Source organism: Callorhinchus milii, unplaced genomic scaffold, assembly GCF_018977255.1.
Source record: "Callorhinchus milii isolate IMCB2004 unplaced genomic scaffold, IMCB_Cmil_1.0 Scaffold70, whole genome shotgun sequence".
NCBI classification, from domain to species: Eukaryota; Metazoa; Chordata; class Chondrichthyes; order Chimaeriformes; family Callorhinchidae; genus Callorhinchus; species Callorhinchus milii.
In genome coordinates, this window is record NW_024704811.1 from 19,984 (window position 1) to 46,029 (window position 26,046).

The 26,046-nt window shown below is 52.1% G+C and overlaps 2 protein-coding genes across 2 annotated transcripts; one reads left to right on the plus strand and one right to left on the minus strand.

The window, feature by feature from the left end:
- Positions 1–89: 89 nt before the first annotated feature.
- LOC103183653 (zinc transporter ZIP4) lies at positions 90–11,271 on the minus strand. Its single transcript, XM_042345627.1, is given in 13 exon segments — positions 90–270; positions 1,414–1,601; positions 2,274–2,327; positions 2,330–2,425; positions 3,362–3,413; positions 4,014–4,109; positions 5,638–5,787; positions 6,013–6,185; positions 6,804–6,978; positions 7,205–7,326; positions 7,779–7,983; positions 9,477–9,767; positions 11,112–11,271. Coding segments are annotated over 13 exon segments (1,842 nt in total). The 5' UTR covers positions 11,223–11,271; the 3' UTR covers positions 90–141.
- Positions 11,272–15,528: 4,257 nt separating this feature from the next.
- Positions 15,529–20,467, plus strand: LOC103183654 (transmembrane protein 249). Its single transcript, XM_042345629.1, has 5 exons — positions 15,529–15,631; positions 16,466–16,566; positions 17,233–17,425; positions 19,594–19,685; positions 20,306–20,467. The coding sequence occupies exons 1-5, from the start codon at positions 15,529–15,531 to the stop codon at positions 20,465–20,467; spliced, it is 651 nt and encodes a 216-aa protein (XP_042201563.1).
- The last annotated feature ends 5,579 nt before the right edge of the window (positions 20,468–26,046 follow it).

Genomic DNA, 26,046 nt, shown 5'->3' on the forward strand with positions numbered 1-26,046 from the left:
AGCTTAGACTATGTGATTCCAAGTCCAGACAAGGGGCTTGAATCCACAACCTTCTGACTGAGAGGCGAGAGCGCTACCGCTGAGCCCGGCTGACACACAATTGCGACAGAGCTGCCAGGATCGGATGAGGTCCTTGTTCTTTCAGATGTGGATCTGGTCCTCAAAGAGTGAGAGAAGCAGGAGTAAGACCCAGCCCAGCACCAGGCCCACATTCTGTAGAAAAAACAACAGCCAGGGATTGCTGTCTTTCGCTCGCATCATCTCAGGCAGCTGCAGGGAAAAAATGAGGCACTGTCAAATTCCAGAGAGGACCCTGAATGGAGAATTAGAATACAGTAATAATCCTCAGATTCGATATCAAGTCACTGAGACGTCTCAAAGCGCTCCAGGATTTACCATAAATTGCAGTGACGGTGTATTTTGTGAGCGAACAATTTGCACACAGCAATGTCCCACCAACAGCCATTGAGCAAGTGACTAATTTTATTTCGGGGATTGTCAGCCGGGACATTGGAAGAGAAAAACTGTCTTCTCTTTGTGAACGGTACAATGGGATTTTTAACATCCACCTGAAAACGTAGCAGGAACCTTGGTTTAACGTCTCATCCAAAGGACGGCACCTACGACAATGCATTGAACCCCCAACACTGCATTGAAGTGTCAGCTTAGACTATGTGATTCCAAGTCCCAATGTGGGGACCTCAACTCACAACTTTCTGACTAAGAATCGAGGGTGCTACCACTGAGCCAGGCTGACGTAGGCTGAATCGAGTGCCCGGTCCAGGCTGTTGCTCCTCCACAGTGCTAGTGATGGGAGGGGGAAAGTGCTCCATAGTCAGAGGCACCACGAAATTAAAGCAGGTTCCTGTCTGCTTGGGGTCGACGATAAAGTTTCTATTGAAAGAGAAAAGCAAGTTTCTCCTGGTGTTCAACAATCAGCCACGACGTGAATGATCCTAGAAGTTCATCCAGCAGGATACTGGGAGAGAGAAAATCCTTTCTCTTTTGCAGTAATAATAATAATAATCCTTGCATTTGATATAGCGCCTTATCATATGTCCGAGATGTCTCAATGCGCTTCAGAGAATAGACTGTAAAGTGAATTGACTGTATATTTTGCGGGCGAAACCAGCAGCCAATTGCGCACCAGCAGTGTCCCACAAACATTCGGGGATTGAGTGAAACAAACTATTATCATTTGTATTTATTTAGAAGTAACTATTATCCCCGGAAAAGTGATCCATCAATCGATTATCAACCGGGTTCCTACTTAATGCTAGGTAAACAGAGGCGTGTGGAGTAAGGAGACTTGCGAACCAGGGTCCTCTCGCTTGCAAGTGCTGTAACCTCTACAACAAGCTTCGGAGCCGGAGGTCTAAGTGCGACCAGCTAAGCCAGGACGATGGATCTTACCATATCTACCAGGGCCACGTACAGGAAGAGCCCTGTAGTGACCGTGAATATCCATTGCTGAACCATAGGATCCGTGGCAACTCCCAGTGCGATGTATAGGCCAATGAAGGCGGTCATGGCACTCCCAAGGTTCATCAGCATGGCCCTCTTTATAGACACACCTGCGTGCAGCAGGACTGCAAAGTCACCTACAGTGCGGATGGCGACAACATTGTTAAGACTATGGGTTAAGATTAGGTAAGCGATGTTTAAGATGGTTAAGGGGTGGTTAAGATTAGGTACAATATAAAATTACATTTGCACAGTGCCTCTCACATCGGGAGGAGGTTCCAAGGCGCTGGACAGTCAGGAATTTGAACCCGAGCTAGTGGTTGGGATCAGGGAGCGTGGAGGGCAGAGAGGGTAAGGGTAGGAGGGTGACCGAAGGCGCGGACGAAAAGGAGGGTCTTGAGATGTGCCTTGAAGGAGGCAAAGGAGGGGGGCGAGTTGAAGGGACTGTAGGTTGGAGTTCCAAAGGGTGGGGGCAGGGAGGCTGAAGGCCTGACCACCGATACTGGGGTGAGCCGGGCGGGGATCGGGGATCAGGCGGAGCCTGCTGACCAGAGGGAGCGTACAGGTTGTTATGGGGTTAGCAGGTCATCGAGTGGGTGAAATGCAGCAAAACAGTGTCCCACAAACCATTGTGGATTGAGCGTTTGTTATTAGTATTATTAGTGACTGTGGTGGTCACAACAGTCACTAGACTTCATAATAATGTCTTTGGAAATATCAGGGACCAGGTGTAAGGGTGTATGGGGGGGGGGGTGTGGTGGGGTGGGGGGGGGGGGGGGCGAAGCTGAGATGCAGAGGAAAATCCTTACCCATTTCGTGAGGCAGTTCATGGCAGAAAACTGCAGTCGCTGTACCAAGTCCAGCCTCCAGGACATAGAGAAGGCGGCTCCTATAGCCAACCCATCCGCAAAATTGTGGATCCCGTCACCTATAACAATCATGTACGGTAGCAATCGCAGCTCTGTGGAGCAAAGGAAAAAACAGAGGAGACAAAAATATCAAATAACATGGACAGTTCAATACGATTCACATTTATACAGCGCCTTTCATGCCGTGAGGACATCTCAAAGCCCTTTGGTCCCTTAACAACAACAACAACAACAACAAGATTCCATTTATAGAGCGCCTTTCACGTCGGGAGGACTTCCCAAGGCGCTGGACAGTTGGGTCAGGACCCGAGCAGGGGGGAAATGGTCAGGGTGAGGGGAGGGAAGGGAGGGAGCGAGGAGGGGGTAGAGAGTCGAGAGGGGAGCTGAAGGCTGAAGGTCAAAGAGAAAGGTCTTGAGACCGGCCTTAAAGGAGGAAAGGAGGAGGTGGCGAAGGCACTGGGGGATGGAGTTCCAGAGCTTCGGGGCTGAGAGGCTGAAGGCCCGACCACCGATGGTGGGACGGGGGATGTGGAGCAGACCGGAGCCAGAGGAACGGAGGGTACGGGCAGGTAGGTAGGGGGATAGTAGGTCGGAGAGGTAGGAGGGAGCGAGGCCGTGAATGGCCTTGTAGGTGAGGGTGAGGATCTTGAATTCGAAATTCACTCAATATTAATAATAATCCTTGCATTTGATACAGCGCCTTATCAGGTCTTCAAAACATCTCAAAGCGCTTCACAGGATACCAGGATACAATGTGACTGTATATTTTTGTGGGAGAAGCCAATTGATCACAGTAGCATCTCACAAACTTTTTTTTTTGAATGGATTATTGTCCCTGGAAAAGCGATTCGCCAATTGACTAACAACCGGGTTCCTACTCACTGCTAAGCAAGCAGAGGCCTGTGGAGTAAGGAAACTTGGTCCTCTCTCTTGCGAGGCGAGTGCTCTAACCACTAAGCTAATGTTTTTGAAGCATTCTGAAGCTCAACCCATTATTGCTGAGGATTGAAGCAAGATCTTTAACTAACCTTTACTCGTGCGTTGCTTAATCTCAGAATCCAGGGGCATCTCTGAGGTCACCTAGACATGAAGATGTTTGAACACGTGTTAGATCTGGTCTCAACAACAACAATTTGTAACTATGCAGCGCCTTTCATACAGAAGAAGATAATAATAATTCTTTCGATTTTGATTTGTTGTAGCACGTCGTTGAGACACCTGAAAGCGCTTCACAGGATTTCCTGTAAAGTGGATTGACCGTGTATGTTGTGGGCAGAACATTGCAGCCAATTGCGCACAGCAGTGTCCGCACAAACAGTCATGGATTGAATGACCATATGTTTTTTTTAGAGGGATTATTACCCCTGGATAGCAATCAACCAATCGACTGTTGACTGCAACCATATTCCTACTTACTGCTAGGTAAACAGAGGCGTGTGGAGTAAGGAAACTTGTCTAAGGTTACACCCTGCCTGGGAACCAAACCCGGGTCCTCTCGCTTGCTAACCACAGGGTTACGGGAGTCTACAACTGTGTTGACTTACTTTGTTTGGAAAACAGAAAGGAAATCAAGAGAGAGGGAGAAGAAGAAAGAACAAGAGAGGCATGAGGCAAGAAAGGCATAAGAGAAAAAGAAGACGTGGGGAATGAACGGGAAATAAAAGGGGTTGGTGTCCTCACCAGGTCCACCTGGGACATTGTTTGATGCTTGTTCTGCTCGTCCTTGAATGACTGGATTGCCAGCACGTGGTCACAGTGATGCCCGTCATCTTCCTCCTGCCAGCAAAACAACAAGGACAAGCTTGTCACAACGCACCTCACAGCCCTCTGGCCGCAAGATCGATTTTGACCACTTCACGTCTGGAATGCGCTGCCTGAAAGGCTGGTGGAAACAGAGTCAATAACAACTTTCAAAAGGGATAGGTACTTGAAAAGCAAACATTTTAAAGGATGTGGACAGAAGAGCGGGGGAGTGGGACCGATTGCGTAGCTCTTCCAAAGAGCCGGCACAGGCACAATGGGCTGAATGGCCTCCTTCTCTTCTGTAAGATTCCATGATTCTAAGATTTAGATCTTAAACTTAGCTCCTGGAACTTTCTGGAACTCCATCCCGGAGCTCCTCCGATTCGCCCTGTCCTTTACCTCCTTCAAGGCCCATCTCAAGATCCTCCTCTTCGACCAAGCCTTCGGTCACCCTCCTACCCCTAAATTCCCTGCCCTCCACCCCACTTGATCTCAACCACCTCCTTGGATGTAAATCCTTGACAGTCCAGCGCCTTGGGACGTCCTCCCACACCACTACCCGCTGCCTCCGCTCAACTGGCTCCGGCCTCCTCCTTATCCCCTGGACTCTCCGGCCCACCATTGGCGACTGTGCTTTCAGCCACAACTCCCCAAAGTTGTGGCACTCTCTCCCTCGTTTCCTTTGCCTTGCCCACCCCCTTCCACCATCTTCAGGTCATGCTTTAGGACCTTCCTCATTGACTGTGTTTACGGTCATCTTCCCCCTCCTTCTGTTTCCACCACTGTTAAGTGGTCCAAGAGGCCGTCCGGCGTGAAGGGCGCTAAATAAATGCAAGTTATTGTTGTTGTATTGTACCCCAGTACAAGGTAAGCTTCGTCTGTTTCAGAGTTAGCGCTGACATTAACTATTGACCACTAAGTGGCAGTGCATCCCTCCCAGAGACCTGAAGCCAATGAGAAATAACAAAAATCCATGCATTCGATGTTGCGCCTTACCACGTCATTGAGACGCCTCAAAGCGCTTCACAGGATATACTGTATAGTGGATTTACTGTGTATTTTGTGGGCAAAATGCAGCAGCCGATGGCGGACAGTGGTGTCCCCCAAACAGAGGTGGATTGAGTGACCACATTTTTTAGTGGGGGTGTTATTAAACGTTAAATCAAACAAAACATGGAGGATCTGGGGAACATTTTTGGAGGGGTCAGCCGGGTGTCTGACACACATGGAAACCCATCACCACGTTTAAGAGTCTCCAAACCAAGTTGAGATTTCTATGCATCCCGCCTACACATGGAAATCCCAGAGATAGTTTGTTGGAATGCAATGAGCTCTCTCTCTCTCTCTCTCTCTGGAGGGAAGCATCCTGCTTACCTAATTCCTAAAGTATTAGGCGCAGGTTGGCAAGAGCCTTGGTGGGACCCAGAGTGTGCGTTGGGGGTAACTGCTGGAGCCTAAGCAGCTAAAACCGCACATAACTTGCCATTGATATTGCTGTCTACAGGAAGTTGTTTGGTGTAAGAAATTTTGTGTTGGAGCTGAGGAAGCCCCAAATCCTTACCTCGCCGTCTCCCATCAGGATGCCGAACACGCGCTCCATCACGAAGAACATGTAGATGCCTCCGAGAACAGCGAGCAGTTTCCAGACGTGGATAGAGTCCTCGGAGTGGCTGTGATCCATGTCTGGCGCGTCACTGTGGAGATTCAGGAACTGGCACAAGGACACAAGCCATCATTGTTATAACCACAACAAGTTGCATTTACACCGCGTATTTCACGTCGGGAGGACGCCCCAAGGCGCTGGACGGTCAGAGTTTGGACCCAAGCAGGGGGTTGGGGTGAGGAGGGCAGCGGGATGAAGTGACTGTGGGATGGAGTTCCAAAGAGTGGGGGCAGAGAGGTTGAAGGCCCGACCTCTGATGTCGCGGTTGCTCACCGATGGGATGAGATGCAGCACAGCGTCACCACTCAGTGAGCCTACAGCCAGGCTGATGAAGAGCTGGATAACGTATTGATACGCGTTGCCGCAGGTAGTGAAGGCAACGATCACAATGCCGAACACGGCAGCCAGGCTCACCAGCAGTGTCGCAACAGTGCCGTAAATATATTCTGTGGAGAGAGAGAGAGAGAGCAAGAGAGAGTTTTTTTTTATGGGCGCTCAGCCGGGTGTCTGACACATGCGGAAACCCATCACCGTCGCTTAAGAGTCTCCAAACCAAGCTGAGAATTCCATGTATCCCACTTACGTATGGAAATCCCAGAGATAGATTGTTGGAATGGGATGCGCTCTCTCCCTCTCTCCTTGGAGGGACGCATCCTGTTTACCTAATCCCGGAAAGTGTTAGACGCAGGTTGGCAAGAGCCAAGGCTCGGGGGGACCCTAGATTGTGCGTTGGGGTAACTGCTGGAGTCTTAACCAGCTAAAGCCGCCCAGCTTGCCATTGATATTGCTGTCCGGCCAGTCTCTCACGCTACTTGTCCAGCTCGGACCGCCCTATCCGTTAGGGCTTTGGCTTGCAGGGTTAACAGGAGATGAGGGGGATGACTCCCTGCTCCCCCACCCCCACCCACACCCCCCACAGAGAGAGAAAGAGCAAACATAAGACCAAAAAGTTTCTTCACGAAATTTTAATTCAAACCCTAAAGCAGTGGAATCGGGCGAGGATGGGGATGATAGGGTCACGGAGCCTGGTGCGGGAGAAGATATTACACGCAAGACCTTCGTACTTTCTGCTGTGGTTAGCTGATCCTTTGGGTGCTCTGGGCTTGGACGCAGAGAGCAGGCCCCGCTCAGCAGTTGCTGGATCAAGGCAGGGCTCAGCTGAACAAATTGACTGCGAGAGATTGTGCCATTGATGGGGATCTGGTAGATCTCCAGCAGATCACTGGAGGTGAAGCACGTCTGCAACGAGAAGGACCAAGGTCAGGTCAGTTCTCACTCACTCCACATCCCACCCCAATAAGTTTCACCCCAATACGTTCCAGAATATTAATAATAATATTATAATAGCATTTGAGACAGCCCTTTATCAGTCAAGCTTATCAGTCGAGAAATCTCAACGACACGATAAGGTGCTATTTCAAATGCAAGGATTATTATCATGATGATTACAAAGGACGGGACGTACTGTGTCCCATATGCTGCTGTTGTCTTGGACTTGGTTCCTCTGCTCCAGGCTTCTCACTGACAGGAGCTGCTCGTGGGCCCCACCCGTGCCCAGGCCAATGCGACTCATCAGCTCGTCCAGATCTGTAAGGTGGACACGTTGATTCTTTCAGGGATGGGACAGAAGGTCACTGAGATTACGGTAACAGTTTGTAACCACTTTCTTGTTCCACACATCAATAGATCCCTGCCATGACCTCAACCCAAAGCTCCCTCCCTCTACACTGTCCGTCCACGCTCCCAAATCAGGGTTAGAGACACAGAAAAGCTGTCTCTACACTGTCCGTCCACACTCCCTGGGTTAGAGAGACAGTAAAGTTCCCTCCACCAGACCTGCTCTGACAACAAAATATAGCCATGCAGGGGGTCAGGTTGCCAGAGATACCACTTCCTGTGGGATCAAACCCAATTGCTCTCGCTCGGGAGACGAGTGCTCTAACCACTATGCGACAGGACGCCACAATAATTTTCAGGCCCTGATATGGCCTCCCTGCACAGCGAGGCCTGCACAGCGAACAGTGTGGATGTAAATGTACCCGCTGCCGTGATATTCTCTGACTCGTTCTGGAAAGCGTGGAAGATGTAATCCAGGAAGTACTCAGGTGCCAACTGAGGGAGCAGACAGTGGCCCTGCAGCACGTGGTACAGGAGGACGGCGGAAAAGTGAGCCACGTCACGTTCAGTCACAGCTCCCGAACCCAGGCCGCTCTCCACCAAAATCTGCTTCACGTCCACACAGTCCTACAGGACAGAGAGCGAGAGAGAGAGGGGGTGGGGGGGAGAGAGAAAGAGAGTGCATTAACCGCAACATCTACACGACACAGGGCATTCACAAAGTCCTGTTAATGTCTCATCCGAAGATGCGTGGCACGTTCACGCTGGAGGAAGAGAAGGTTGAGGGGCGATATGATTACGCTCTTTAAGATTCTGAAGGGCCTTTATAACTTAGACCCACGAGAAGCTGTTTTATCTTGTGCTGAACAGAGGGCACGGCCTGCGATTGAGGCGGGGGTGAAGGGGGGGGGGGGTAAATTCAGAACAAATCTGCGGAAACACTACCCCAGCGAGCGAGTTGTAAACTTATGGAAGGGGCTCCCGAGGGAGACAGGCGGTGGAAGCAGAAAGTGTTGTTTGTTTCCAGAACAAATGAGATCGATTTCCGCTAGAAAATAATATCTCTGGGTTACAGTATATAGTTTGGGACACGACACGTCAAGCGACTGCCAGGATGGTGGGAGGCGAACGAGATGGACCGTGGTCCTCTTTCGCCAGCAAATTGTCATGTTCTTATGACCTGTTCTCCACCACCACCCCCCCCCCCCCGCCCCCGTTCGTTTGTCACGCAATGAATTTATTTTCTGCTGCAGATGAGGCGAGTGTAACAATGCGTAACCAGTAACTTCCTCCTCACCGACTCCATCCGTGTCACTGAAGATGTGGCAGGGAACATGGAGACGGATCATTATCTGCTATGAAAATGATGGCGCTCACACTCACACACACACACACACACACACAACACCGATCCTCTGGACGTCTAAATACAGTCAAACACTTGTACTGAATACAATTAAGTACTTCTAAACACAATTATCATCATTCTTCCACAGGTTTCAGCTGTTGCTCAGTGCGCTGAAAGAAAAATGGTCTCCTTCTGTGCTGTAATAGTCTATGATGCTATGATCTATGCGCCGCTATTGCTCTGACTCTGCAAGTTTGCAGTCCGATTGAGGTGTGTTAATCCAAGGCCAGCTGCCAGCACCCTGCAAACCATGATACACAATAAAACAATGATCCTTACGTTTCATACAGCGCCTTATCACCTCTTCCAGGCATCTCAAGGCGTCCCACAGCATTTATTGCAAAATGCAATCACTGTGTTAATTGTGGGTGAATTGTGGCAGCAAATTGCACGCACAGCAATGTGACCCACAAACAGCCTCGCGGTGGCCAATTATACCTGGGGGATTGCTGGCCAGGACACTGGGAGAGAAACTGCCTTTTAACATCAACTGGGCACAGAAGGGAGTTAGGTCTAACATCTCATCCGAAGGACGTCACCTTCTGACAATGCAACATATCCGCAGCACTGCGTTGAAGCGTCAGCCTACCCCACAAAACACAGTCACTACCCTTTACATGTACATCCAGCGAAGCGCTTTGCGACGTCTCGGCGAGGATTATTATTAATAATATTAATATTATCATTGAATACAAGCCGTTGTTAATATTACCTGGTCTTTATCCTGCGCCAGGTAGTTCCTCTCCACCTCCTGCACCACGGCTGCCAGAGGACACGAGCGGGGACTGAGCTGCTTGCCGGGCTGGGTGGCCAGGCTGGCTCGGAAGGTCCTGCTGACCTCCGGCCATGTGCCCGCCCCGATAGTCCTGCAGGCGCCCTGGGGGTCCGTCAGCAGGTACAGGAGCCCCGGCCACACATGGGAAAGGTCTTCCAAGGTCAACGCAGCGTTAGCCTCAGTGCTGCTCCTCCCGGCCAAGCCGAATACGTCACTCGCTGAGACGCACTGAGGTCAAACAACAACAACAACAACAGCATGTAGCTGAGGAGTCCTGTAGCTCAGTGGTTTTGAGCTCTCACCTTGCAAGCGAGAGGACCTGAGTTTGATTCCCGAGCAGGGCGAAGCATTAGGTAAGTTTCCTTACTCCGCACGCCCCTGTTTACCCACCAGTAAGTAACTTACCCGGGCAAGTTAGTTGATTGGCGGATGGCTTCAAAAATAAGAACAAATAAATACATTTTTGTACCAAACTAATAGTTTGGTCACTCAGTCCACGACTGTTTGTGGGACATTGCTGTACTGGTGTAAAGGAGGTAGGGAGGTTCGTGTGTGTGAGCTGAAAGTCCTGACGTGGGGTTTGGACCCACAATCTTCTGACCCAGGACTTTAGATCTGGATGGCGAGTGGAGGAGTGGGGGTGGGGGGGTGTTGGGGTGGCGGGTGTCAGGTAGGTGAGATCCATCGCCATTGCCATTTGAAGCTAAAACCGAGATTACGGACTAAAATAACAACAACAAAATTGCAGGGAGGGTCGGGGTAGGATGGTGGCCGAAGGCACGGCCAAAGAGGAGGATCTTGAGATGGGCCTTGATGGAGGCAAAGGATGGGGCGAGGATGGAATTCCAGATGATTGGGGACAGAAAGGCTGAAGATAATATAATCTTTGCATTTGATACAGGTCCTTATCCCTTCTTCGAGACGTCTCAAAGCACTTCACGGAACATACTGTGAAGTGAAATTGACCGTATATTTTCGGGCGCAACACGGCAGCCAATTGCGCACAGCAGCATCCCACACAAACAGTTCTGCATTGGAGTGACCAACTTATTATTTTTTTAAGGAATTATTACCCCCTGGAAAAGCGATCCGCCAATCGAGTAACAACCGGGTTCCGACTCACTGCTAGGTAGACGGGTGGAGTAAGGTGGCCGTGCCTTCAGCCACTAAGCCCCCAAACTCTGGAACTTTCTCCCTCAATCTTTCCGCCTGGCCCCCTCTCTCCGTCTTTCAAATCCCGCCTAACGGTCACCTCCACCCCCCCCCCCCCCCTTCCCCCTGGCTCGGGGTCTGACTCCGCCACCGCCAAGCGCTCCGGGACGCTACCCCGGGTCAAGGCGACTTATATCAATACAAGTTGTCGTTGCCCTAAGGTTTCGCCCCGGCTGGGAATCGAACCCGGGTCCTCTCGCTGGCGAGGCGAGCGTGCTGACCACTACGCTAGAGGACTTCCCCGTCTTGTGGGCTGTGTGCATACGGAGATACCTGGAGAGGGCAGTGCTGTGCTCCCTCGCTCAGCCTGCGCTGGGAGCTGCAGCGGCTGGGTCTGTGCCCGGCACAGACAGGCTTTACCTTTCCACACGACACTCCGCGACACTGCACACGTTCCTGGAACAGGTGTATTAAAGAGGTCACGGCGGCTGGGCTCAGCGTCTCTCCTCCCGGCTCCAGCACGCGGACCATCGTGGTGAGGATCTCCTGCTCGGAGAGGAAGCCGGCGGTCCCCTCCCCTTCCCCCCCGTAGCCCCCCACCCCCAGCGCCAGCCAGAAGAAGGGCAGCAAAAGTGAGCTCACGCCGCACATGGCCCGCCCGCTGAGCTTTCCACAGAGCAGGTCACAGGCACAAACAATGTTGTTCATATGTGAGTGTTTGCGATCACGTCTAGTCTGTCCCCAGTGAAGTGTTCTCCGTTCCGTTCGTCCCGCAGGGCAATGAATACCTTATATGTTAGCGGGTGCCATATCAGGATTGGTTGCTCAGCAATGTGATAAGGAACGCGCTAATCCAGCCAGGCAGACAGACAGACAGACAGACAGACACACAGACAGACCATGGCAGAATTCCCTGGTGCACACATACATACCCACACACACACATACTCGCTCGCTCGCTCACTCACTCGCTCGGTCGCCCGCCCGCCCACCCACCCGTTCAACCACCCACCACCCAATTATTATTATTCCCATCACGTTTCCCCATTTCCCCTCCCCTTCTCCTCTTCGCTCCTCTCCCCGCGCACTCTCTCCCTCGCTCACTCACTCTGGACTTTTTAATGTTAAATCTAAAGAAAACAGTCTTGCTGAGGCCTCCCCTCCCCCACACCCGACCTTGCCTTCAAGCCCATGGTCACCTGCCTTCCTTTTAATAAATTATGCTGAACAAACAGTTTGTAAGGTTATTGCTGATAAAGCGTTCGGCATATGCAAAAAGCCGCAATCTGTGCCGTTCCCTCCTGGCTCCAAGCACCTGTTTCATCATCATAATAATAACAATAATAATAATAATTCTTGCATTTGATATAATGCCTCATCACGTCTTCGAGACGTCTCAAAACGCTTCGCAGGATATACTGTCAAGTGGATTGACTGTATATTTTGGGGGCGAAACGTGAGAGCCAATTGCGCACAACAGCGTCCCAACAAGCTCTGGGGATTCCCTGCCCCCCCCAGTGACTGGTCTGCCCTTCCTGGTCCTGCCGATGAGCCAGGCCGGGCTGTGCTGTCGTCAGCAGTGAGTGCCCTGGAATACTGCAAACCCAGACTAGAAATCGTCACAGAGGGTTGGCTCGATCCCGACGTCCCCTTGCCAGGCGTGCCACCTTGGAGTCAGTTCAGCTCCAAGGAGACCCTTCTTACCTCCCCTCACCCCAAGGAGGATAGGTTAATAAATCAACGTGTTATCACATCCGTTGTGTAACTTTGCCTTTTACACCCACTAATCCTGGGTGTGATTAGTAACAGCACATTGATTTTGAAGGTCATTTCCTGGTGCACATCAGCCTTTCACCTCCCACCACCATAAAGCAATCGAATTTTCCATGTCTCCATATCTCACCTCCCTGATCAGCAAACAGCCCCACGAGAGGAAAGGGAATCCTACCACTCAACTACTGTTAAACCTGCAAGCCAAAGCGCTAATGGATTGGGTGTTCCTAGCTGGACAAGCGGTGGGAAAGCCGGCCAGACAACGTTCTCAATGTGGTTTTAGCTGGTTAGACTCCCAACAGTTACCCAGACGCATACCCTGGGGTTCCCAAGCCTTGGCTCTTGCCAACCTGCGCCTAACAATTTCCGGAATTAGGTAAACAGGATGCGTCCCTCCAGGAAGCGAGCGAGTGCATGTTTTCATCATCAGAATAAGAATAAGAATGAACCTTGCATTTGATGTAGCGCCTCCAGGAAGAGAGCGTGCACACCAAACCTCAGGCAAGGTGGATCGCTTTCCGCCGGTAATAATCCCCTCAATGCAAAAAAAGAAAAAATGCGCTCACTCAATCCACGGCTGTTTGTGGGACACTGCTGCGCGGAATTGGCTGCCGCATTTTGTACTGGCAGAAATGCAGTGGCAAAGGTGCTGATAGAGTTTAGCTATAAAAACCGTGAACTGCAGCCACCTTTATTCTCAGGCTCGGTTGGATATCAAACCTTCCCTTTATCTGGCGGTGGCTGAGCCAGCGAGGCGCACCCACGGCTTAGTCCACCCTGTACCTGCCTAAAAATAAAATAAAAACGCGGATTATACGCAATAATATTAGAAGATTGCGGGCAGCACGGGACTGCGGTCAGTCTCTGAGTCCAAAGGTTGAGGGTTTAAGTCTCACGTTGAGGCTCAAACTCATATAATCCAAGCCTCTGGAGCAGTGCTGTGGGGTAGATAGGAACAGGTCTAGGCCAATCAGCCCCTCAAACCTGTTCTGCCAGTGGAGTCCTGTAGCAGAGTGGTTAGCGTGGGTTCGATTCCCAGACAGACTGAAACGTTAGAGAAAGTTTCCTTACTCCAACGCAACTCTGTTTACCTTGCAGTATGTAGGAACCCAGTTGTTAGTCGATCGGTGGATCGCTTTTCCGGGGATAATTATTCCTTTTAAAAAAAATGAAAGGTGCTCAAGATCTCATGGCACCTTCGGAAAAGATAAGGGAGTTTCTCTCTCTCTCGGTGTCCTGGCCAACAATTCCCCTGATAAAATTGGTCACTCAATCCACGGGACATTGGGAGAGAGAAACTATCGATTCTTTTCCGATACCGCCATTGGATCTTTAACATCCACCTGAACAGGGACCTTGGTTTAGTGTCTCACCTGAAGGACGGCACCTCCAACGATGTAACGACCTCCAGCGCCCCATTGGAGCGTCAGCTTAGACTACGTTGAGACGTCTCAAAACGTTTCATTTTACGGGGATATACGAGGGGGTTGGGGGGGGGGGGTGGTGAGGAGAGAGAGAGAGGGGGGGGTTGAGGAGAGGTGGGGAGGTATGAGGAGAGAGAAGGCATGAGGAAAGAGAGAGGGTGACGGGGGATGAGGATTGACTTTGTATTTTGTGAGCGAAAGGCGATTGCCAGTTTGCGCACCAGGATTGTTGGCCAGGACACCGAGAGAGAGAGAGAGAGAGAGAGAGAGGGAGAGAGAAACTCCCATTTCTTTTCCAATAACGTCACGGGAGATCTTTAACGTCCACCTGAACAGGCAGATGGGACCTTGGTTTAACATCTCACATGAAAGACGGCACCTCCAACAGCCTCCTCCCCCCACCCCCCACCTCCACCCTCCGCCCCCCCCGGCACTGTGCTGGAGCGTCAGCTTAGACTACGTGATTCCAAGTCACAGGTTAGGCCTCAGCTGGAATATTGTGTCCGATTCTGGGCACTGCACGACAGGATGAATATCAAAGCCCTGAGAGAGTGCAGAGGTGATGTACCAGAATGGTACCAGGGATGAGGGACGTTAGTTATGTGGGGAGACGAGAGAAGCTGGGATTGTTCTCCTTGGAGCAGCGAAGGGTACGGGGAGATTTAATAGAGATATTCAAAATTATGAGGGGTTTTGATAGAGCAGACAGGGAGAAACTGTTTCCACTGGGAGGTGAGCTGGTAGCCAGAACCAGAGGGGAGATGAGGAGACATCTTTTTTTTTACACACACGCACGGGGGGTTGTTACGGTCTGGAATGCACTGCCTGAAAAGGCGGTGGAAACAGATTCAATAACAACTATCAAAAGTGAATTTGATAGGATATGGGGGAAAGAGCGGGGGAGTGGGACTGAGCTGGGTGGGTCTTCCAAGGAGCCGGCCCAGGCACAATGGGCCGAATGGCCTCCTTCTGTGCTGTAATGTTCTATGATTCTGTTCTATAAGTCCCGACGTGGGGTCTTGAACCCACAACCTTCTGATTCAGTGTCACAGAGGCTGTGTGTGATGCTGAGCTGAGCATTGGTTCCATCGGTACGAAAATTCCTCGCTTTCTTCGGGGGAGGGGTGGGTGGGGAGGTGGGGGAACGACGACACTGAGCCAGGGAGGGCAGAGGGGAGGTGGTGCGAGAGAGCGGCGTGCGGGCTGTGAGTGAGGGGTGTTGTGGAGGGAGACTATAGGGGGAGGCGGAGGGGGAAGGAGAGGGTGGTGGGGGTGGAGGTGTGAGGAGAGAGGGGTTGAGGAGAGAGAGGGGAGGTGTGAAGAGATTGGGGGGGGTGAGTAGAGTGGGGGGTGAGGAGAGAGGGGGTGAGGAGAGAGGGAGGGGGGGAGGTGTGAGGAGAGAGGGGGTGTAAGGAGAGAGGGAGTGAGGAGAGAGGAAGGGGGGGAGGTGTGAGGAGAGAGGGGGGTGAGGAGAGAGGGAGGACGGGGTGAGGAGAGTGGGGGGGGGGCGGAGGTGTGAGGAGAGGAACGAGGGGGGGGGTTGAGGGAGAGAGGAGGGCGGGGTGAGGAGAGAGAGGTGGGTGGGGTGGGGTGGGGTGGTGGGGGGGCTGTGTGTCAGCCCCCACTCTGTGCTCCCTGAGATGTTTAACACTTGGGCCATCACTTTACCCAAAACCGAGGATATTCTTCACAAGAAGCTGAAGATGAACCCGTATCATCCCTTCACCTGCAATCAGCCTAATGGTGAGGTGGGTCGGGTGGGCGGGGGGTGGTGGGGGGGGGGTGCGGGGGGTTACAGAGAGGGTTAAACAATGGTGGGGATACAAGAACAGAAGCAGGTATCAGCCCAATGCTCTTTAATCACTGGGACGTTACTCCCGCTTGAGGGGGTGCTGTATAAATGCAAGTCGTTGTTATGGGTTTGACCCACTAAGTCAAGGGCTTTGAGCTCACAGTCGAGGCAGATGCTCCAGCACAGTGCTGGGGGTATGGGTGGATGTGGGAGGGGGGGGTGGGTGTGGTGGGGGCGCGGGGATGAGGAGGGTGGGGGGGGGAAGAAAGCACTGCACTGTCAGAGACGCCTCCTTCAGATGAGATGTTATAATAAAGATAATCCTTGCATCTGATTCAGAACCTCATCACGTCTTCGAGACGTCTCAAAGCGCTTGGCAGGATATGCTGTAAAGTGCAGTGACTGTGTGCTTTGTGGGCGAAACGCGGCAGCCAATTGCGCGCAGCAGCGTCCCCGCAAACAGCCGTGGATTGCGTGACACATTTTGTTTGGAAGGGATTATTACCCCTGGAAAGCGATCCTCCAATTGACTCACAACCGGGGTGACTACTGACTGCTAAGTGACCAGAGGCGTGTGGAGTAAGGAAACTTGCCCAACATTTCTCCCTGCCCAGGAATCGAACCCCCGGTCCTCTCGCTCGCGAGGCGGGTGGTCTAAACCGCTGAACTACGGGATTCCCAGGTTGCGTGGTTTGCGTGAAAGCCACTGTGTAAGCGCTGTGACTAACGTCGTGTTCTCTGTCTCTCCCTTTCTCTCGCTCTCCTTCTCTGCTCTGACACGATAGTCTTCGTGATGAGCTATGTTCACGCGGATTTGTGGAAAGGGCTGATTCTCTTCCTCATCGTTATTGTCGGATTCATTTTATACCGAGTGCACCTCACCCAGGTACACCCCCATCACAACGCTCCCCTCGCCTGTATCCTCACCCAACTCTGTACCCCCCATCACACCAGTCCTCGTTAGGCTCCACTGGCTCCCCATCGCCGAATGGATCTCAATTCAAGATCCTCACGCTCGTTTTCAAATCCTTTCATGCCCTGACACTTCCCTACCTCTCCGACCTGCTTAACCCCCCCTCAACCCACAACCCGCTCAACTGGCTCCGACCTTCTGGGTGTCCCTTGTGCCCTTTGTTCCACCATTGGTGGCCGCACTTTCAGCCGCTAAGCCCCGAATCTCTGGAACCTTTTCCCCCCTCACCCTCCGCCTCGCCCCTTCCTTCCCCATCTTCGGGTCGCGCCTGAAGACCTTCCCATTCGCACGTGGCTACGGTCACCTCCCAGCTCGACGTCGCGCTCTCCCACTGTCAAGCGCTCTGGGGACGCTACGACCGTGTGAGGGGCGCCACGTCAATGCAAGTTGTTGTTGCTCGTACACTGTATCCGAAAATATCTCGCTAGGCCGCCTGTTCCATACATTTACCATTCGCTCGCTCACCGAAATGGTGTTTCCCAGATTAGTTGTGAATTTGGATTGATGTTGTTGTTCTTCTTCTTCTTCTTCTTCTTCTTCTTCTTCTTCTTCTTGCTGTTGTTGTTGTCGTTGTTGTAGGACCACCAACAGTTTTCTGGGTTCTTCATCTTGCTGCTCATCCTGGCTTTGTGGATGATCTTCTCCTCCATTGGCAAACGATACTTGGTGTTGGATATGAACATGGGGATGTACAAGTTTTACATCTCTGGCCACTTACATTTCCAGGGCCCACTGTATAATATCTACATCCGGCTCAAAGCCCAGAAGAATGGTAGGTAAAATAACGATAAATAATCCTTGCATTTCATACAGCGCCTTCTCACGTCTCAAAGCGCTTCACAAAATACGCCGCAAAGTGAATTGACTGTGCATTTTGTGGGCGAAACGCGGCAGCCAATTGCGCACGGCAGCGTCCCCACAAACCGTCGTGGATTGCAATGGGGGTTCCTACTTATTGCTAGGTAAACAGAGGCGTGTGGGGTAAGGTAACTTGCCTAACTTTTTGCCCTGCCTGGGAATTGAACCCAGATCCTCTCACTTGCAAGACGAATGCTCTAATCACTGAGCTACAGGACCTAACGCACTGGTCACTTGGAGCAAAGAGTCATCCCACTCAGCTCCTGTTAACCCTGCCAGCAAATCCCGAATGGGTAGGGTGGTCCTAGCTGGACAAGCAGTGGGAAAGCTTCCATACAGCGCTCTCAATGGCTAGCTGTGCGGTTTTAGCTGGTTAGACTCCAGCAGTTACCCCAACGCACACTCCGGGGTCCCCAAGCCTTGGCTCTCACTAACTTGCGCTGAATATTCTCAGGAATTAGGTGAGCGGGATGTGTTGCTCCAGGGTGAGAGAGAGAGAGAGAGAGAGAGTGTGTGTGTGGCCATTTCATTCCTTACACATGTGGGTCTGGTTTGGAGACTTGGGATCAGAGCAACCTGAACTGTATTCCCAGCGCATCCTTCTTTGAGACCAGGTCACATATTCACCTCAGCATCTGCCTGGCTCCAGCCTCCTGCATGTCCTTCTTGTCCTCCGATCCACCATTGGTGGCCACGCTTTAAGACACGACGCCGCGAAACTCTGGAGCACTTTTCCTCCATCCCTTTGCCTTGCCCCTTCCTTCCCCATCATCAGATCATGCCTGAAGACCTTTCTCTTTGACTGTGCCTAACGTCACCTCCCCTCTCCCTCTCCCCCCTGGCTCGGGGTCGTGCTCCGTCACTTTCAAGCGCTCCAGGACGTCACCCGCTATATAAATGCAAGTTGTTGTTGTTGAGGTGGGGTGGAATTGCTGGGGTGTAACCTGAGGACGTTGATTCAAGATAATTGGCAAAAGAACCAGAGCCACCTCCCTCCACAAGCTGCAGGTCATTCAGAACTCCGCAGCTCGTGTACTGTCCCGCACCAGGCTTCGGCGACCACATCACTCCCACCCTCGCTCGCCTCCACTGGCTCCCCATCCCCCAGAGGATTGATTTCAAGATCCTCATCCTCACCTACAAGGCCATTCACGGCCTTGCTCCCTCCTACCTCTCCAACCTACTATCCCCCTACCTACCTGCCCGTACCCTCCGTTCCTCTGGCTCTGGTCTGCTCCACGTCCCCCGCCCCAACCGCCCTACCATCGGTGGTCGGGCCTTCAGCCTCTCAGCTCCCAGGCTCTGGAACTCCATCCCCCAGTGCCTTCGCCGCTTCCTCCCTTTCCTCCTTCAAGGCCGGTCTCAAAACCTTTCTCTTTGACCGAGCCTTCAGCTCCCCTCTCGACTCTCTTCCCCCTCCTCGCTCCCTCCCTTCCCTCCCCTCATCCTGACCATTTCCCCCCTCCTCGCTCCCTCCCTTCCCTCCCCTCACCCTGACCATTTCCCCCCTGCTCGGGTCATGACCCAACTGTGCAGCGCCTTGGGACGTCCTCCTGACGTGAAAGGCGCTTTATAAATGGAATCTTGTTGTTGTTGTTGTTGTTGTTGTTGTTGAGGGGAGATGAGGAGACATTTTTTTTCACACGGAGAGTTGTTACGGTCTGGAATACACAGCCTGAAAGGATGATGGAAACAGATTCATTGACAACTTTCAAAAGATAATTGGATAGGTACTTCATAGAATCATAGAATTATACAGCACAGAAGGAGGCCATTCGGCCCATCGTGTCTGGGCCTGCACTTTGAAAAGAGCTATCCAATTCAATCCCACTCCCCCGCTCTCCCCCCCCCCTAGCCCTGCAAGCTTGTCCTCCCCAAATAATTATCCAAAGAGGAAGAGGAAAAAGTTGAAGGGGAAATACTTGCAAGGATATGGGGAAAGAGCGGGGGAGTGGGACCGATTGGGTAGCTCTTCCAAAGAGCTGGCACAGGCACCATGGGCCGAATGGCCTCCTCCTATGCTGTAATATTCTATGATTCTTTGAATGGTGTGCGCTAACCCTATCTGGTCTCTGGTTCCAGGCTACGGGGAGCTCCTGTACAAACTGATCCTCAATGGTGAAAATATCGAGCACCAAGACCTGACTGGCATTCGCTTCTCAGAGGCACCTGAGGTACTCACAGCAGAGACAACAGTCTAATAATAATAATAATAAGCCTTGCGTTTGATATAGCGCCTTATCCCCGTCTTCGACACGTCGCAAAGCGCTTTGCAGAACATACGGTAAAGTGAAGTCACTGTTTTTTTTGTGTGGGAGAAATGCGGCAGCCAACTGTAGTTATAGACGCACTAAATAGGGAGAAAAATCTAATCGGAAACCACTTCTGTCTAATCAGAACCCTTGTCCTTGCTTTCATAGCCCTCCAGCCCTTGTTCCTCCCTACCTCTGTCACCTGCTAACTCCATACGGACCTGTCCGCTCCCTACACTCAGCGGGCTCCGGCCTGCTCCACGTCCCCCATTGGCGGTCGGGCCTTCAGCCTCTCTGCCCCCATCTTTTTGGAACTCCATCTCGGAGTGCCTCCGCCTCGCGCCCTCTCTTTGCCTCCTTCAAGGCGCGACTCAAGATCTTCCTCTTCGACCGTGACTGCGGTCGCCCTCCTATCCCTACCCTCCCAGCCCTCCATCCCTCTTGTTCAGAAACCCCCAGCTTGGGTCCCTGACTGTCCAGCGCTAACGTGAAAGCCATTATACGAATGTAATTGTTGTTGTTGTTGTTGTTGTTGCTGTTAGAAGCTGGAGAGGCTGGGAAAGCGAATGGCGAGCAAGCTGAATTTAAATTATTTCGACCACCTCGACAAGTCTGACAAACACATCATAAGACATAAGCCTCCCATCTGGCTGCAGGACGACACCGCAATATCACAATGCGAATTCAGGTCAATGTGTAATTAAACTATTGTATTCCACGTTTACATCTGGTGTCTGCCTCTCACCTACCCCACATTACACCTCCTCGGGGGTAGGGTGGATGGGGTTGGTGGTGGGGGGGGGGGGGGGTGGTGGTTGGGAGGTAAGCGGGGTCACCTTGTAGCTGAATTGGCTCCAAGGTGACGTGCCTGGCAATGGAACGTCGGCATCGAGCCCCCCCCCCACCCCCTACCTCTGTGACGGTCTCTGGTCCGGTTCCTGAGCCAGGAGGGTTCGCGGTATTCCAGGGCGCTCACTGCTGATCACAGCACAGCCCGGCCCTGGCTCATCGGCAGGGCCTGGAAGGGCCGACCAGTTTTACTGGGGGCAGGGAATCTTCCCGCTCAGCCCCTGTCAGCCTCGCAAGCCAAAGCCCCAACGGAGAGGGTGGTCCCAGCTGGACAAACAGCGGGAAAGCTTGCAAGACAGCAATATCAATGGCAAGCTATGTGGATTTAGCTGGTTAGACTCCAGCAGTTACCCCAACACGCAGTCCGGGTTCCCCAAGCCTTAGCTCTTGCCAACCTGCGCCTAATACTCTCCGGAATTAGGTAAGCGGGGGGGGGGGCGGGGGCGTCCCTCCAGGAAGAGAGGGAGAGAGAGAGAGAGAGCGCATTCCATTCCAACCATCTATCTCTGGGATTTCCATGTGCAGTTGGGATGCGGGGAATTCTCAGATTGGTTTGGAGCCTCTTAAGCGACGGTAAACCAACACATCTGTGCCCTGTTTTAACTCAGACGTTGGAGACACCCCCTAAACCGACACGTTGGAGACGTTCCCTATCTCACACGCGGGGGGGGGAGGGTTGAACTTTAAGTGCTTTGAGATGTCCTCTCAAGGTGAAGGGCACTGTGTCAACTCAAATTCCACTGCTTTGTGTTGGAGACACTCCCTATCTCACACATTGCGGAGGGGGGGGTGGGGTCAGCCTGGCTCAGCAGGAAAGAGAAGGGAATTTCTCCCGCCCGGCGAACAATCCCCCAAAGAAAAATTGGTCACTCACTTCATGGCTGTTTCATGGGGACACTGCTGCGTGCAAATGGGCTACTGTGCACACCAATAAATAATAATAACAATAATAATAATAATCCTTGCATTTGCTATAGCGCCTTATCACGTCTTCGAGGAGCCTCAAAGCGCTTCACAGTGAAGTCAATTGCCTGTATATTGGCTATCGGCTCTGGAACTCCATCCCCCAGTGCCTTCGCCGCTTCCTCCCTTTCCCCCTTCAAGGCCGGTCTCAAGACCTTTCTCTTCGACCGTGCCTTCAGCTCCCCTCTCGACTCTCTACCCCCTCCTCGCTCCCTCCCTTCCCTCCCCTCACCCTGACCACCTCGCCCCCCCAAGGCTCGGGTCCCGACCCAACTGTCCAGCGGCTCGGGACGTCCTCCCGACGTGAAAGGCGCTGCATAAGTGGAATCTTGTTGTGGTTGTTGTCGTATATATCTTTTTTACGCAGTGCTACACTTTACAGAGGCTGTGAGATGGTGTGTAGGGGCCCCACCAAATGCAAGGTTTCGTTGTACAGTATTTTGGGTGTTTTGTGAGGGAGTTGGGAGTGATGTTATACTGACAACTGTCAACAGGGGGCGCTAGTCGTCGGTTAAGGAAACAGACCAGCAAATGAATGGGCAATGGCACCGCCTATTGGTGGATATGTGACATGACAGGCAGCTCATCATCTCACCGGAATCGAAGTCACCGGGACGTTCAAAGTAATAATAATAATAAATAATCACAATAATAATCCTGGCATTTGATATAGCGCTTTTCACGTCTTCTCGACGTCCCAAAGCGCTTCACAGAACACACTGTAAAGTGAACTGACTGTATGTTTGTGGGCGAACGCGGCAGCCGATTGCGCACCGCGATGTCCCACAAACAGTCGTGGATTGAAAATGACCAATTTATTATTGTTTTTTGGTTTTGGAGGGATTGTTATTAGGCTCTGTGTGGAGTAAGGAAACTTGGCCGAGGTCTCGCCCTCTGCCTGGAATTGAACTCAGGTCTCTCACTTGCAAAGCGAGTGCTCTAACCACTGAGCATTAGGGTTATAATAAGAACATTAATAATCCTTGCATTTGATGTAGCGCCTTAGCACGTCTTCGAGACGTCTCAAAGCGCTTCACTAGAATATACTCGATCGTTAATTGCGCACCGCGGTGTCTGTCCCACAGAGAGCCATGGATTGAGCGACCAAATTATTATTATTATTTTTTAAGGGATTATTTTTAAGGCACATACACACACACACACACGCACACAGACAGACAAGAACAAAGACACACGCACTCGTACAAACACGCACGTATGCATACAGAGATATGCACGCAAAACAATTTACATTTATATGGCACCATTCACACCGGGAGGTTGTCTCAAAGCACTTTACACAGCTGGCTGGGTTCTCCAGGGTAGGAAAGGGGGGGGGGAGGCAAACACACACACACACACACGTATAAACTCATACAAAGACACTTACAGACGTTCTCACACATACACACAAATCACACGCAATCGTATACAGACACACACCACCACAACACACAGAGTAAGTAATGGAGGGAGGGTTAGTGTATGTGTCGTGTATGTCTCAGGGTGTGAACAGGAGTGAAACACCAGCAACAAATTACATTTACACCGAGCCTTTCATGTCAGGAGGAGGTCCCAAGGCACTGGACAGTCAGGGATTTGGACTCAAGCTATGGGTTGGAATCAGGAAGGGTGGAGGGTAAGGGTGGGAGAGTGGTCGAAGAGGAGGGTCTTCAGAAGGGCCTTGAAGGAGACAAGGGAGGGAGCGAGGCAAAGGGAACGTGGGGTGGAATTGCAAAGGGTAAGGGCAGAGAGGCTGAAGGCCCGACCGCCAACGCTGGGGCGGGCCGGGCGGGGGACAGGCGGAGGAAACGGACAGGGAGGGATGGACACCTGACAGACAGCTGGGTTGATTTGTGCTGAGCTGGGAAGCTGCTTCTCTCGGTGACTGAGAGCAATCTGCTTAACGAGGCCCGGCTGACACTCAGCAACGCATATTAATAATAATAATAATCCTTGCATTTGATATCACGCCCCGTCACATCTTCGAGACGCCTCAAAGCTCCTTCACGGAATGTACTCTAAAGTGAATTGACTGTGTATTGTGTGGGCGAAACGCGGGAGCCATTTGCGCACACACCAGCGTCCCGCGAACAGCCGTGGATTGAGTGACCAAATAGTTTTTTCCTCGAGGGATTATTATCCCCGGAAAGCGATCCGCAAATCGACTAACAACCAGGTTCCTACTTACTTACTGCTTGGTAAACAGAGGCGTGTGGCGTAAAGAGACTTGCCTGACGTTTTGCCCGGCCAGGGAGTGAGTGCTCTAACCACTACGTTACAGGACAGTGCTCAAGGTGCGGCCCTGACACGATACAGCCTGAGCATCATATCAGCGTCCTGCTGCCTGGTTTGTGGCGGTCTCACACTGTTTCGACATGGTGAGCGATCAGTCAACCAACACCCCAAAATCTCTTTCAGCTTCCCCCTCGGCAAGTTCTACCTCGTTCAAGCAGTCCTAGTGTTTCCTATTCTCTCGCCGCCTCGCCCCTCCCCAATGCGCTTCAGTCCTCATAATCCTGTGGCGTCCTGCAGCTCAGTGGTTTAGGGCCCTCGCCTCGCAAGCGAGAGGACCCGGGTTCGAGGCCTGGGCAGGGCGAAACGTTGGGCAAGTTTCCTTACTCCGCACGCCTCTGTTTACCTACTAGCGGTAAGTAGGAACCCGGTTGTTAGTCGACTGGCGCCTCGCATTTCCGAGGGTAATAATCCCTTCAATTGGCGGCCGCGTTTCGCCCACAAAACATACAGTCAATTCACTTCACGATATATTCTGTGAAGCGCTTTAAGACGTCTGGAAGACGTGATGAGGCGCTCTGTCAAAATGCGAGGATTATTTATTTATTCCTAGAGGTGTAGCTCCTTGCTTTTATCTGTTCGAAACGCCTTTTGCCGCCCTTAAGGTGAGACGTGAAACCAAACGTCCCGTCTGTGCCTGTTCGAGTGGGCGTTAGAGATCTGAAAAGAGAAGGGGATTTCTCTCCCTCTCTCCCGGTGTCCTGGCCGACAATCCCCCCGATAAAAAAGTCGGTGGCTCGCTGAATCCACAGCTGTTTGTGAGACACTGCTGCGCGCACAAACTGTCAGTCCCGTTTCGCCCATGAGATATACAGTCACCACACTTGGTGGTGAAGCACTTTGAGATGTCCTCCCAATGTTAAACACGATGCATCCAGCGCAGCAGAGCCCAACTCACGAGTCCACAGACCAGATGTTAGCGCTCGGGGGTGGTGGGGAGGTGGGGGTATGAGGGGGTGGTGGGGGGGGGGGTGGAGAGGCAGTCACCACAGGCAACGTCAGTAACCTCATCTCCTGTTACTCAAACATGAACACGAGCTGCCCGAAGGCTTTCCGAAACATTCTCGACCCTTCCCGACCTCCGAAGGCGGCTGCAGGCCTCCATGTCAAGCTGGTGATTAGAATAATGAGGCGGAAGGAGTAATGAGGGGGTCCCAGGGCAGTGCCCCCCCCCCACACACACACACACATACACACCACATTGCCCGAGGTGTCACACCTGGAATTGCGCTGTGGTGTTTGGGGACAAAGGGAGTTTTAATGCAGCAGCCACACAAGGTCTGAACCCCGGCTCGTCACTCACCTATCCCCCTTGGGACGGGAGCTAAGTGGGGTCTCGTTGGAGCTGAACTGGCTCCAAGGTGACACGTTAGGCAATGGACTATCGGAATTGAGCCCCCGCCCTCTGTGACGGTATCTAGTCCAGTTCCTGAGCCAGGAGGGTCCACAGTATTCCAGGGCACTCACCGCTGATGGCAGCAGAGCCCGGCCCTGGCTCATTGGTAGGACCTGAAAGGGCCGACCAGTCATCGGGGGCAGGGAATCCTCCCACTCAGCTCCTGTTAACCCTGCAGCCAAAGCCCTAATGGGTAGGGTGGTCCTAGCTGAACAAGTAGCAGAAAAGCTTGTCGGACAGCGATATCAATGTTAAGCTATGTGATTTTAGCTGGTTAGACTCCAGCAGTTACCCCAACGAACACTCTGGGGTCCTCAAGCCTTGGCTCTTGCCAACCTGCGCCCAATACTGTCCGGAATTAGGTAAGCAGGACGTGTCCCTCCAGGGAGAGAGAGAGCACATTGCATTCCAACAATCTATCTCTGGGATTTCCGTGCGCAGGTGGGATTGTTGGCGCAGGACACCGGGAGAGATGCAGAGAAACTCCCTTCTCTTTTCCAATAGCGAAGCAGGATCTTTAACGTCCACCTGAACAGGCACAGACGGGGCCTCGGTTTAACGTCTCATCCGAAGGACGGCACCTCTGACAACGCAGCACGCTCTCCACCCCCCAGCGCTGGACTGGAGCGTCAGCTTAGACGATGTGATTCCGAATCAAGACGGGTGGGGCTTGAACCCACAACCTTCTGACTCAGAGGCAACAGTGCTGCCACTGCTGCCCGGCCGACACACAAAACATAGAGACCGCAAATCGAAACAAAGGTACCGACTGGATTCTCG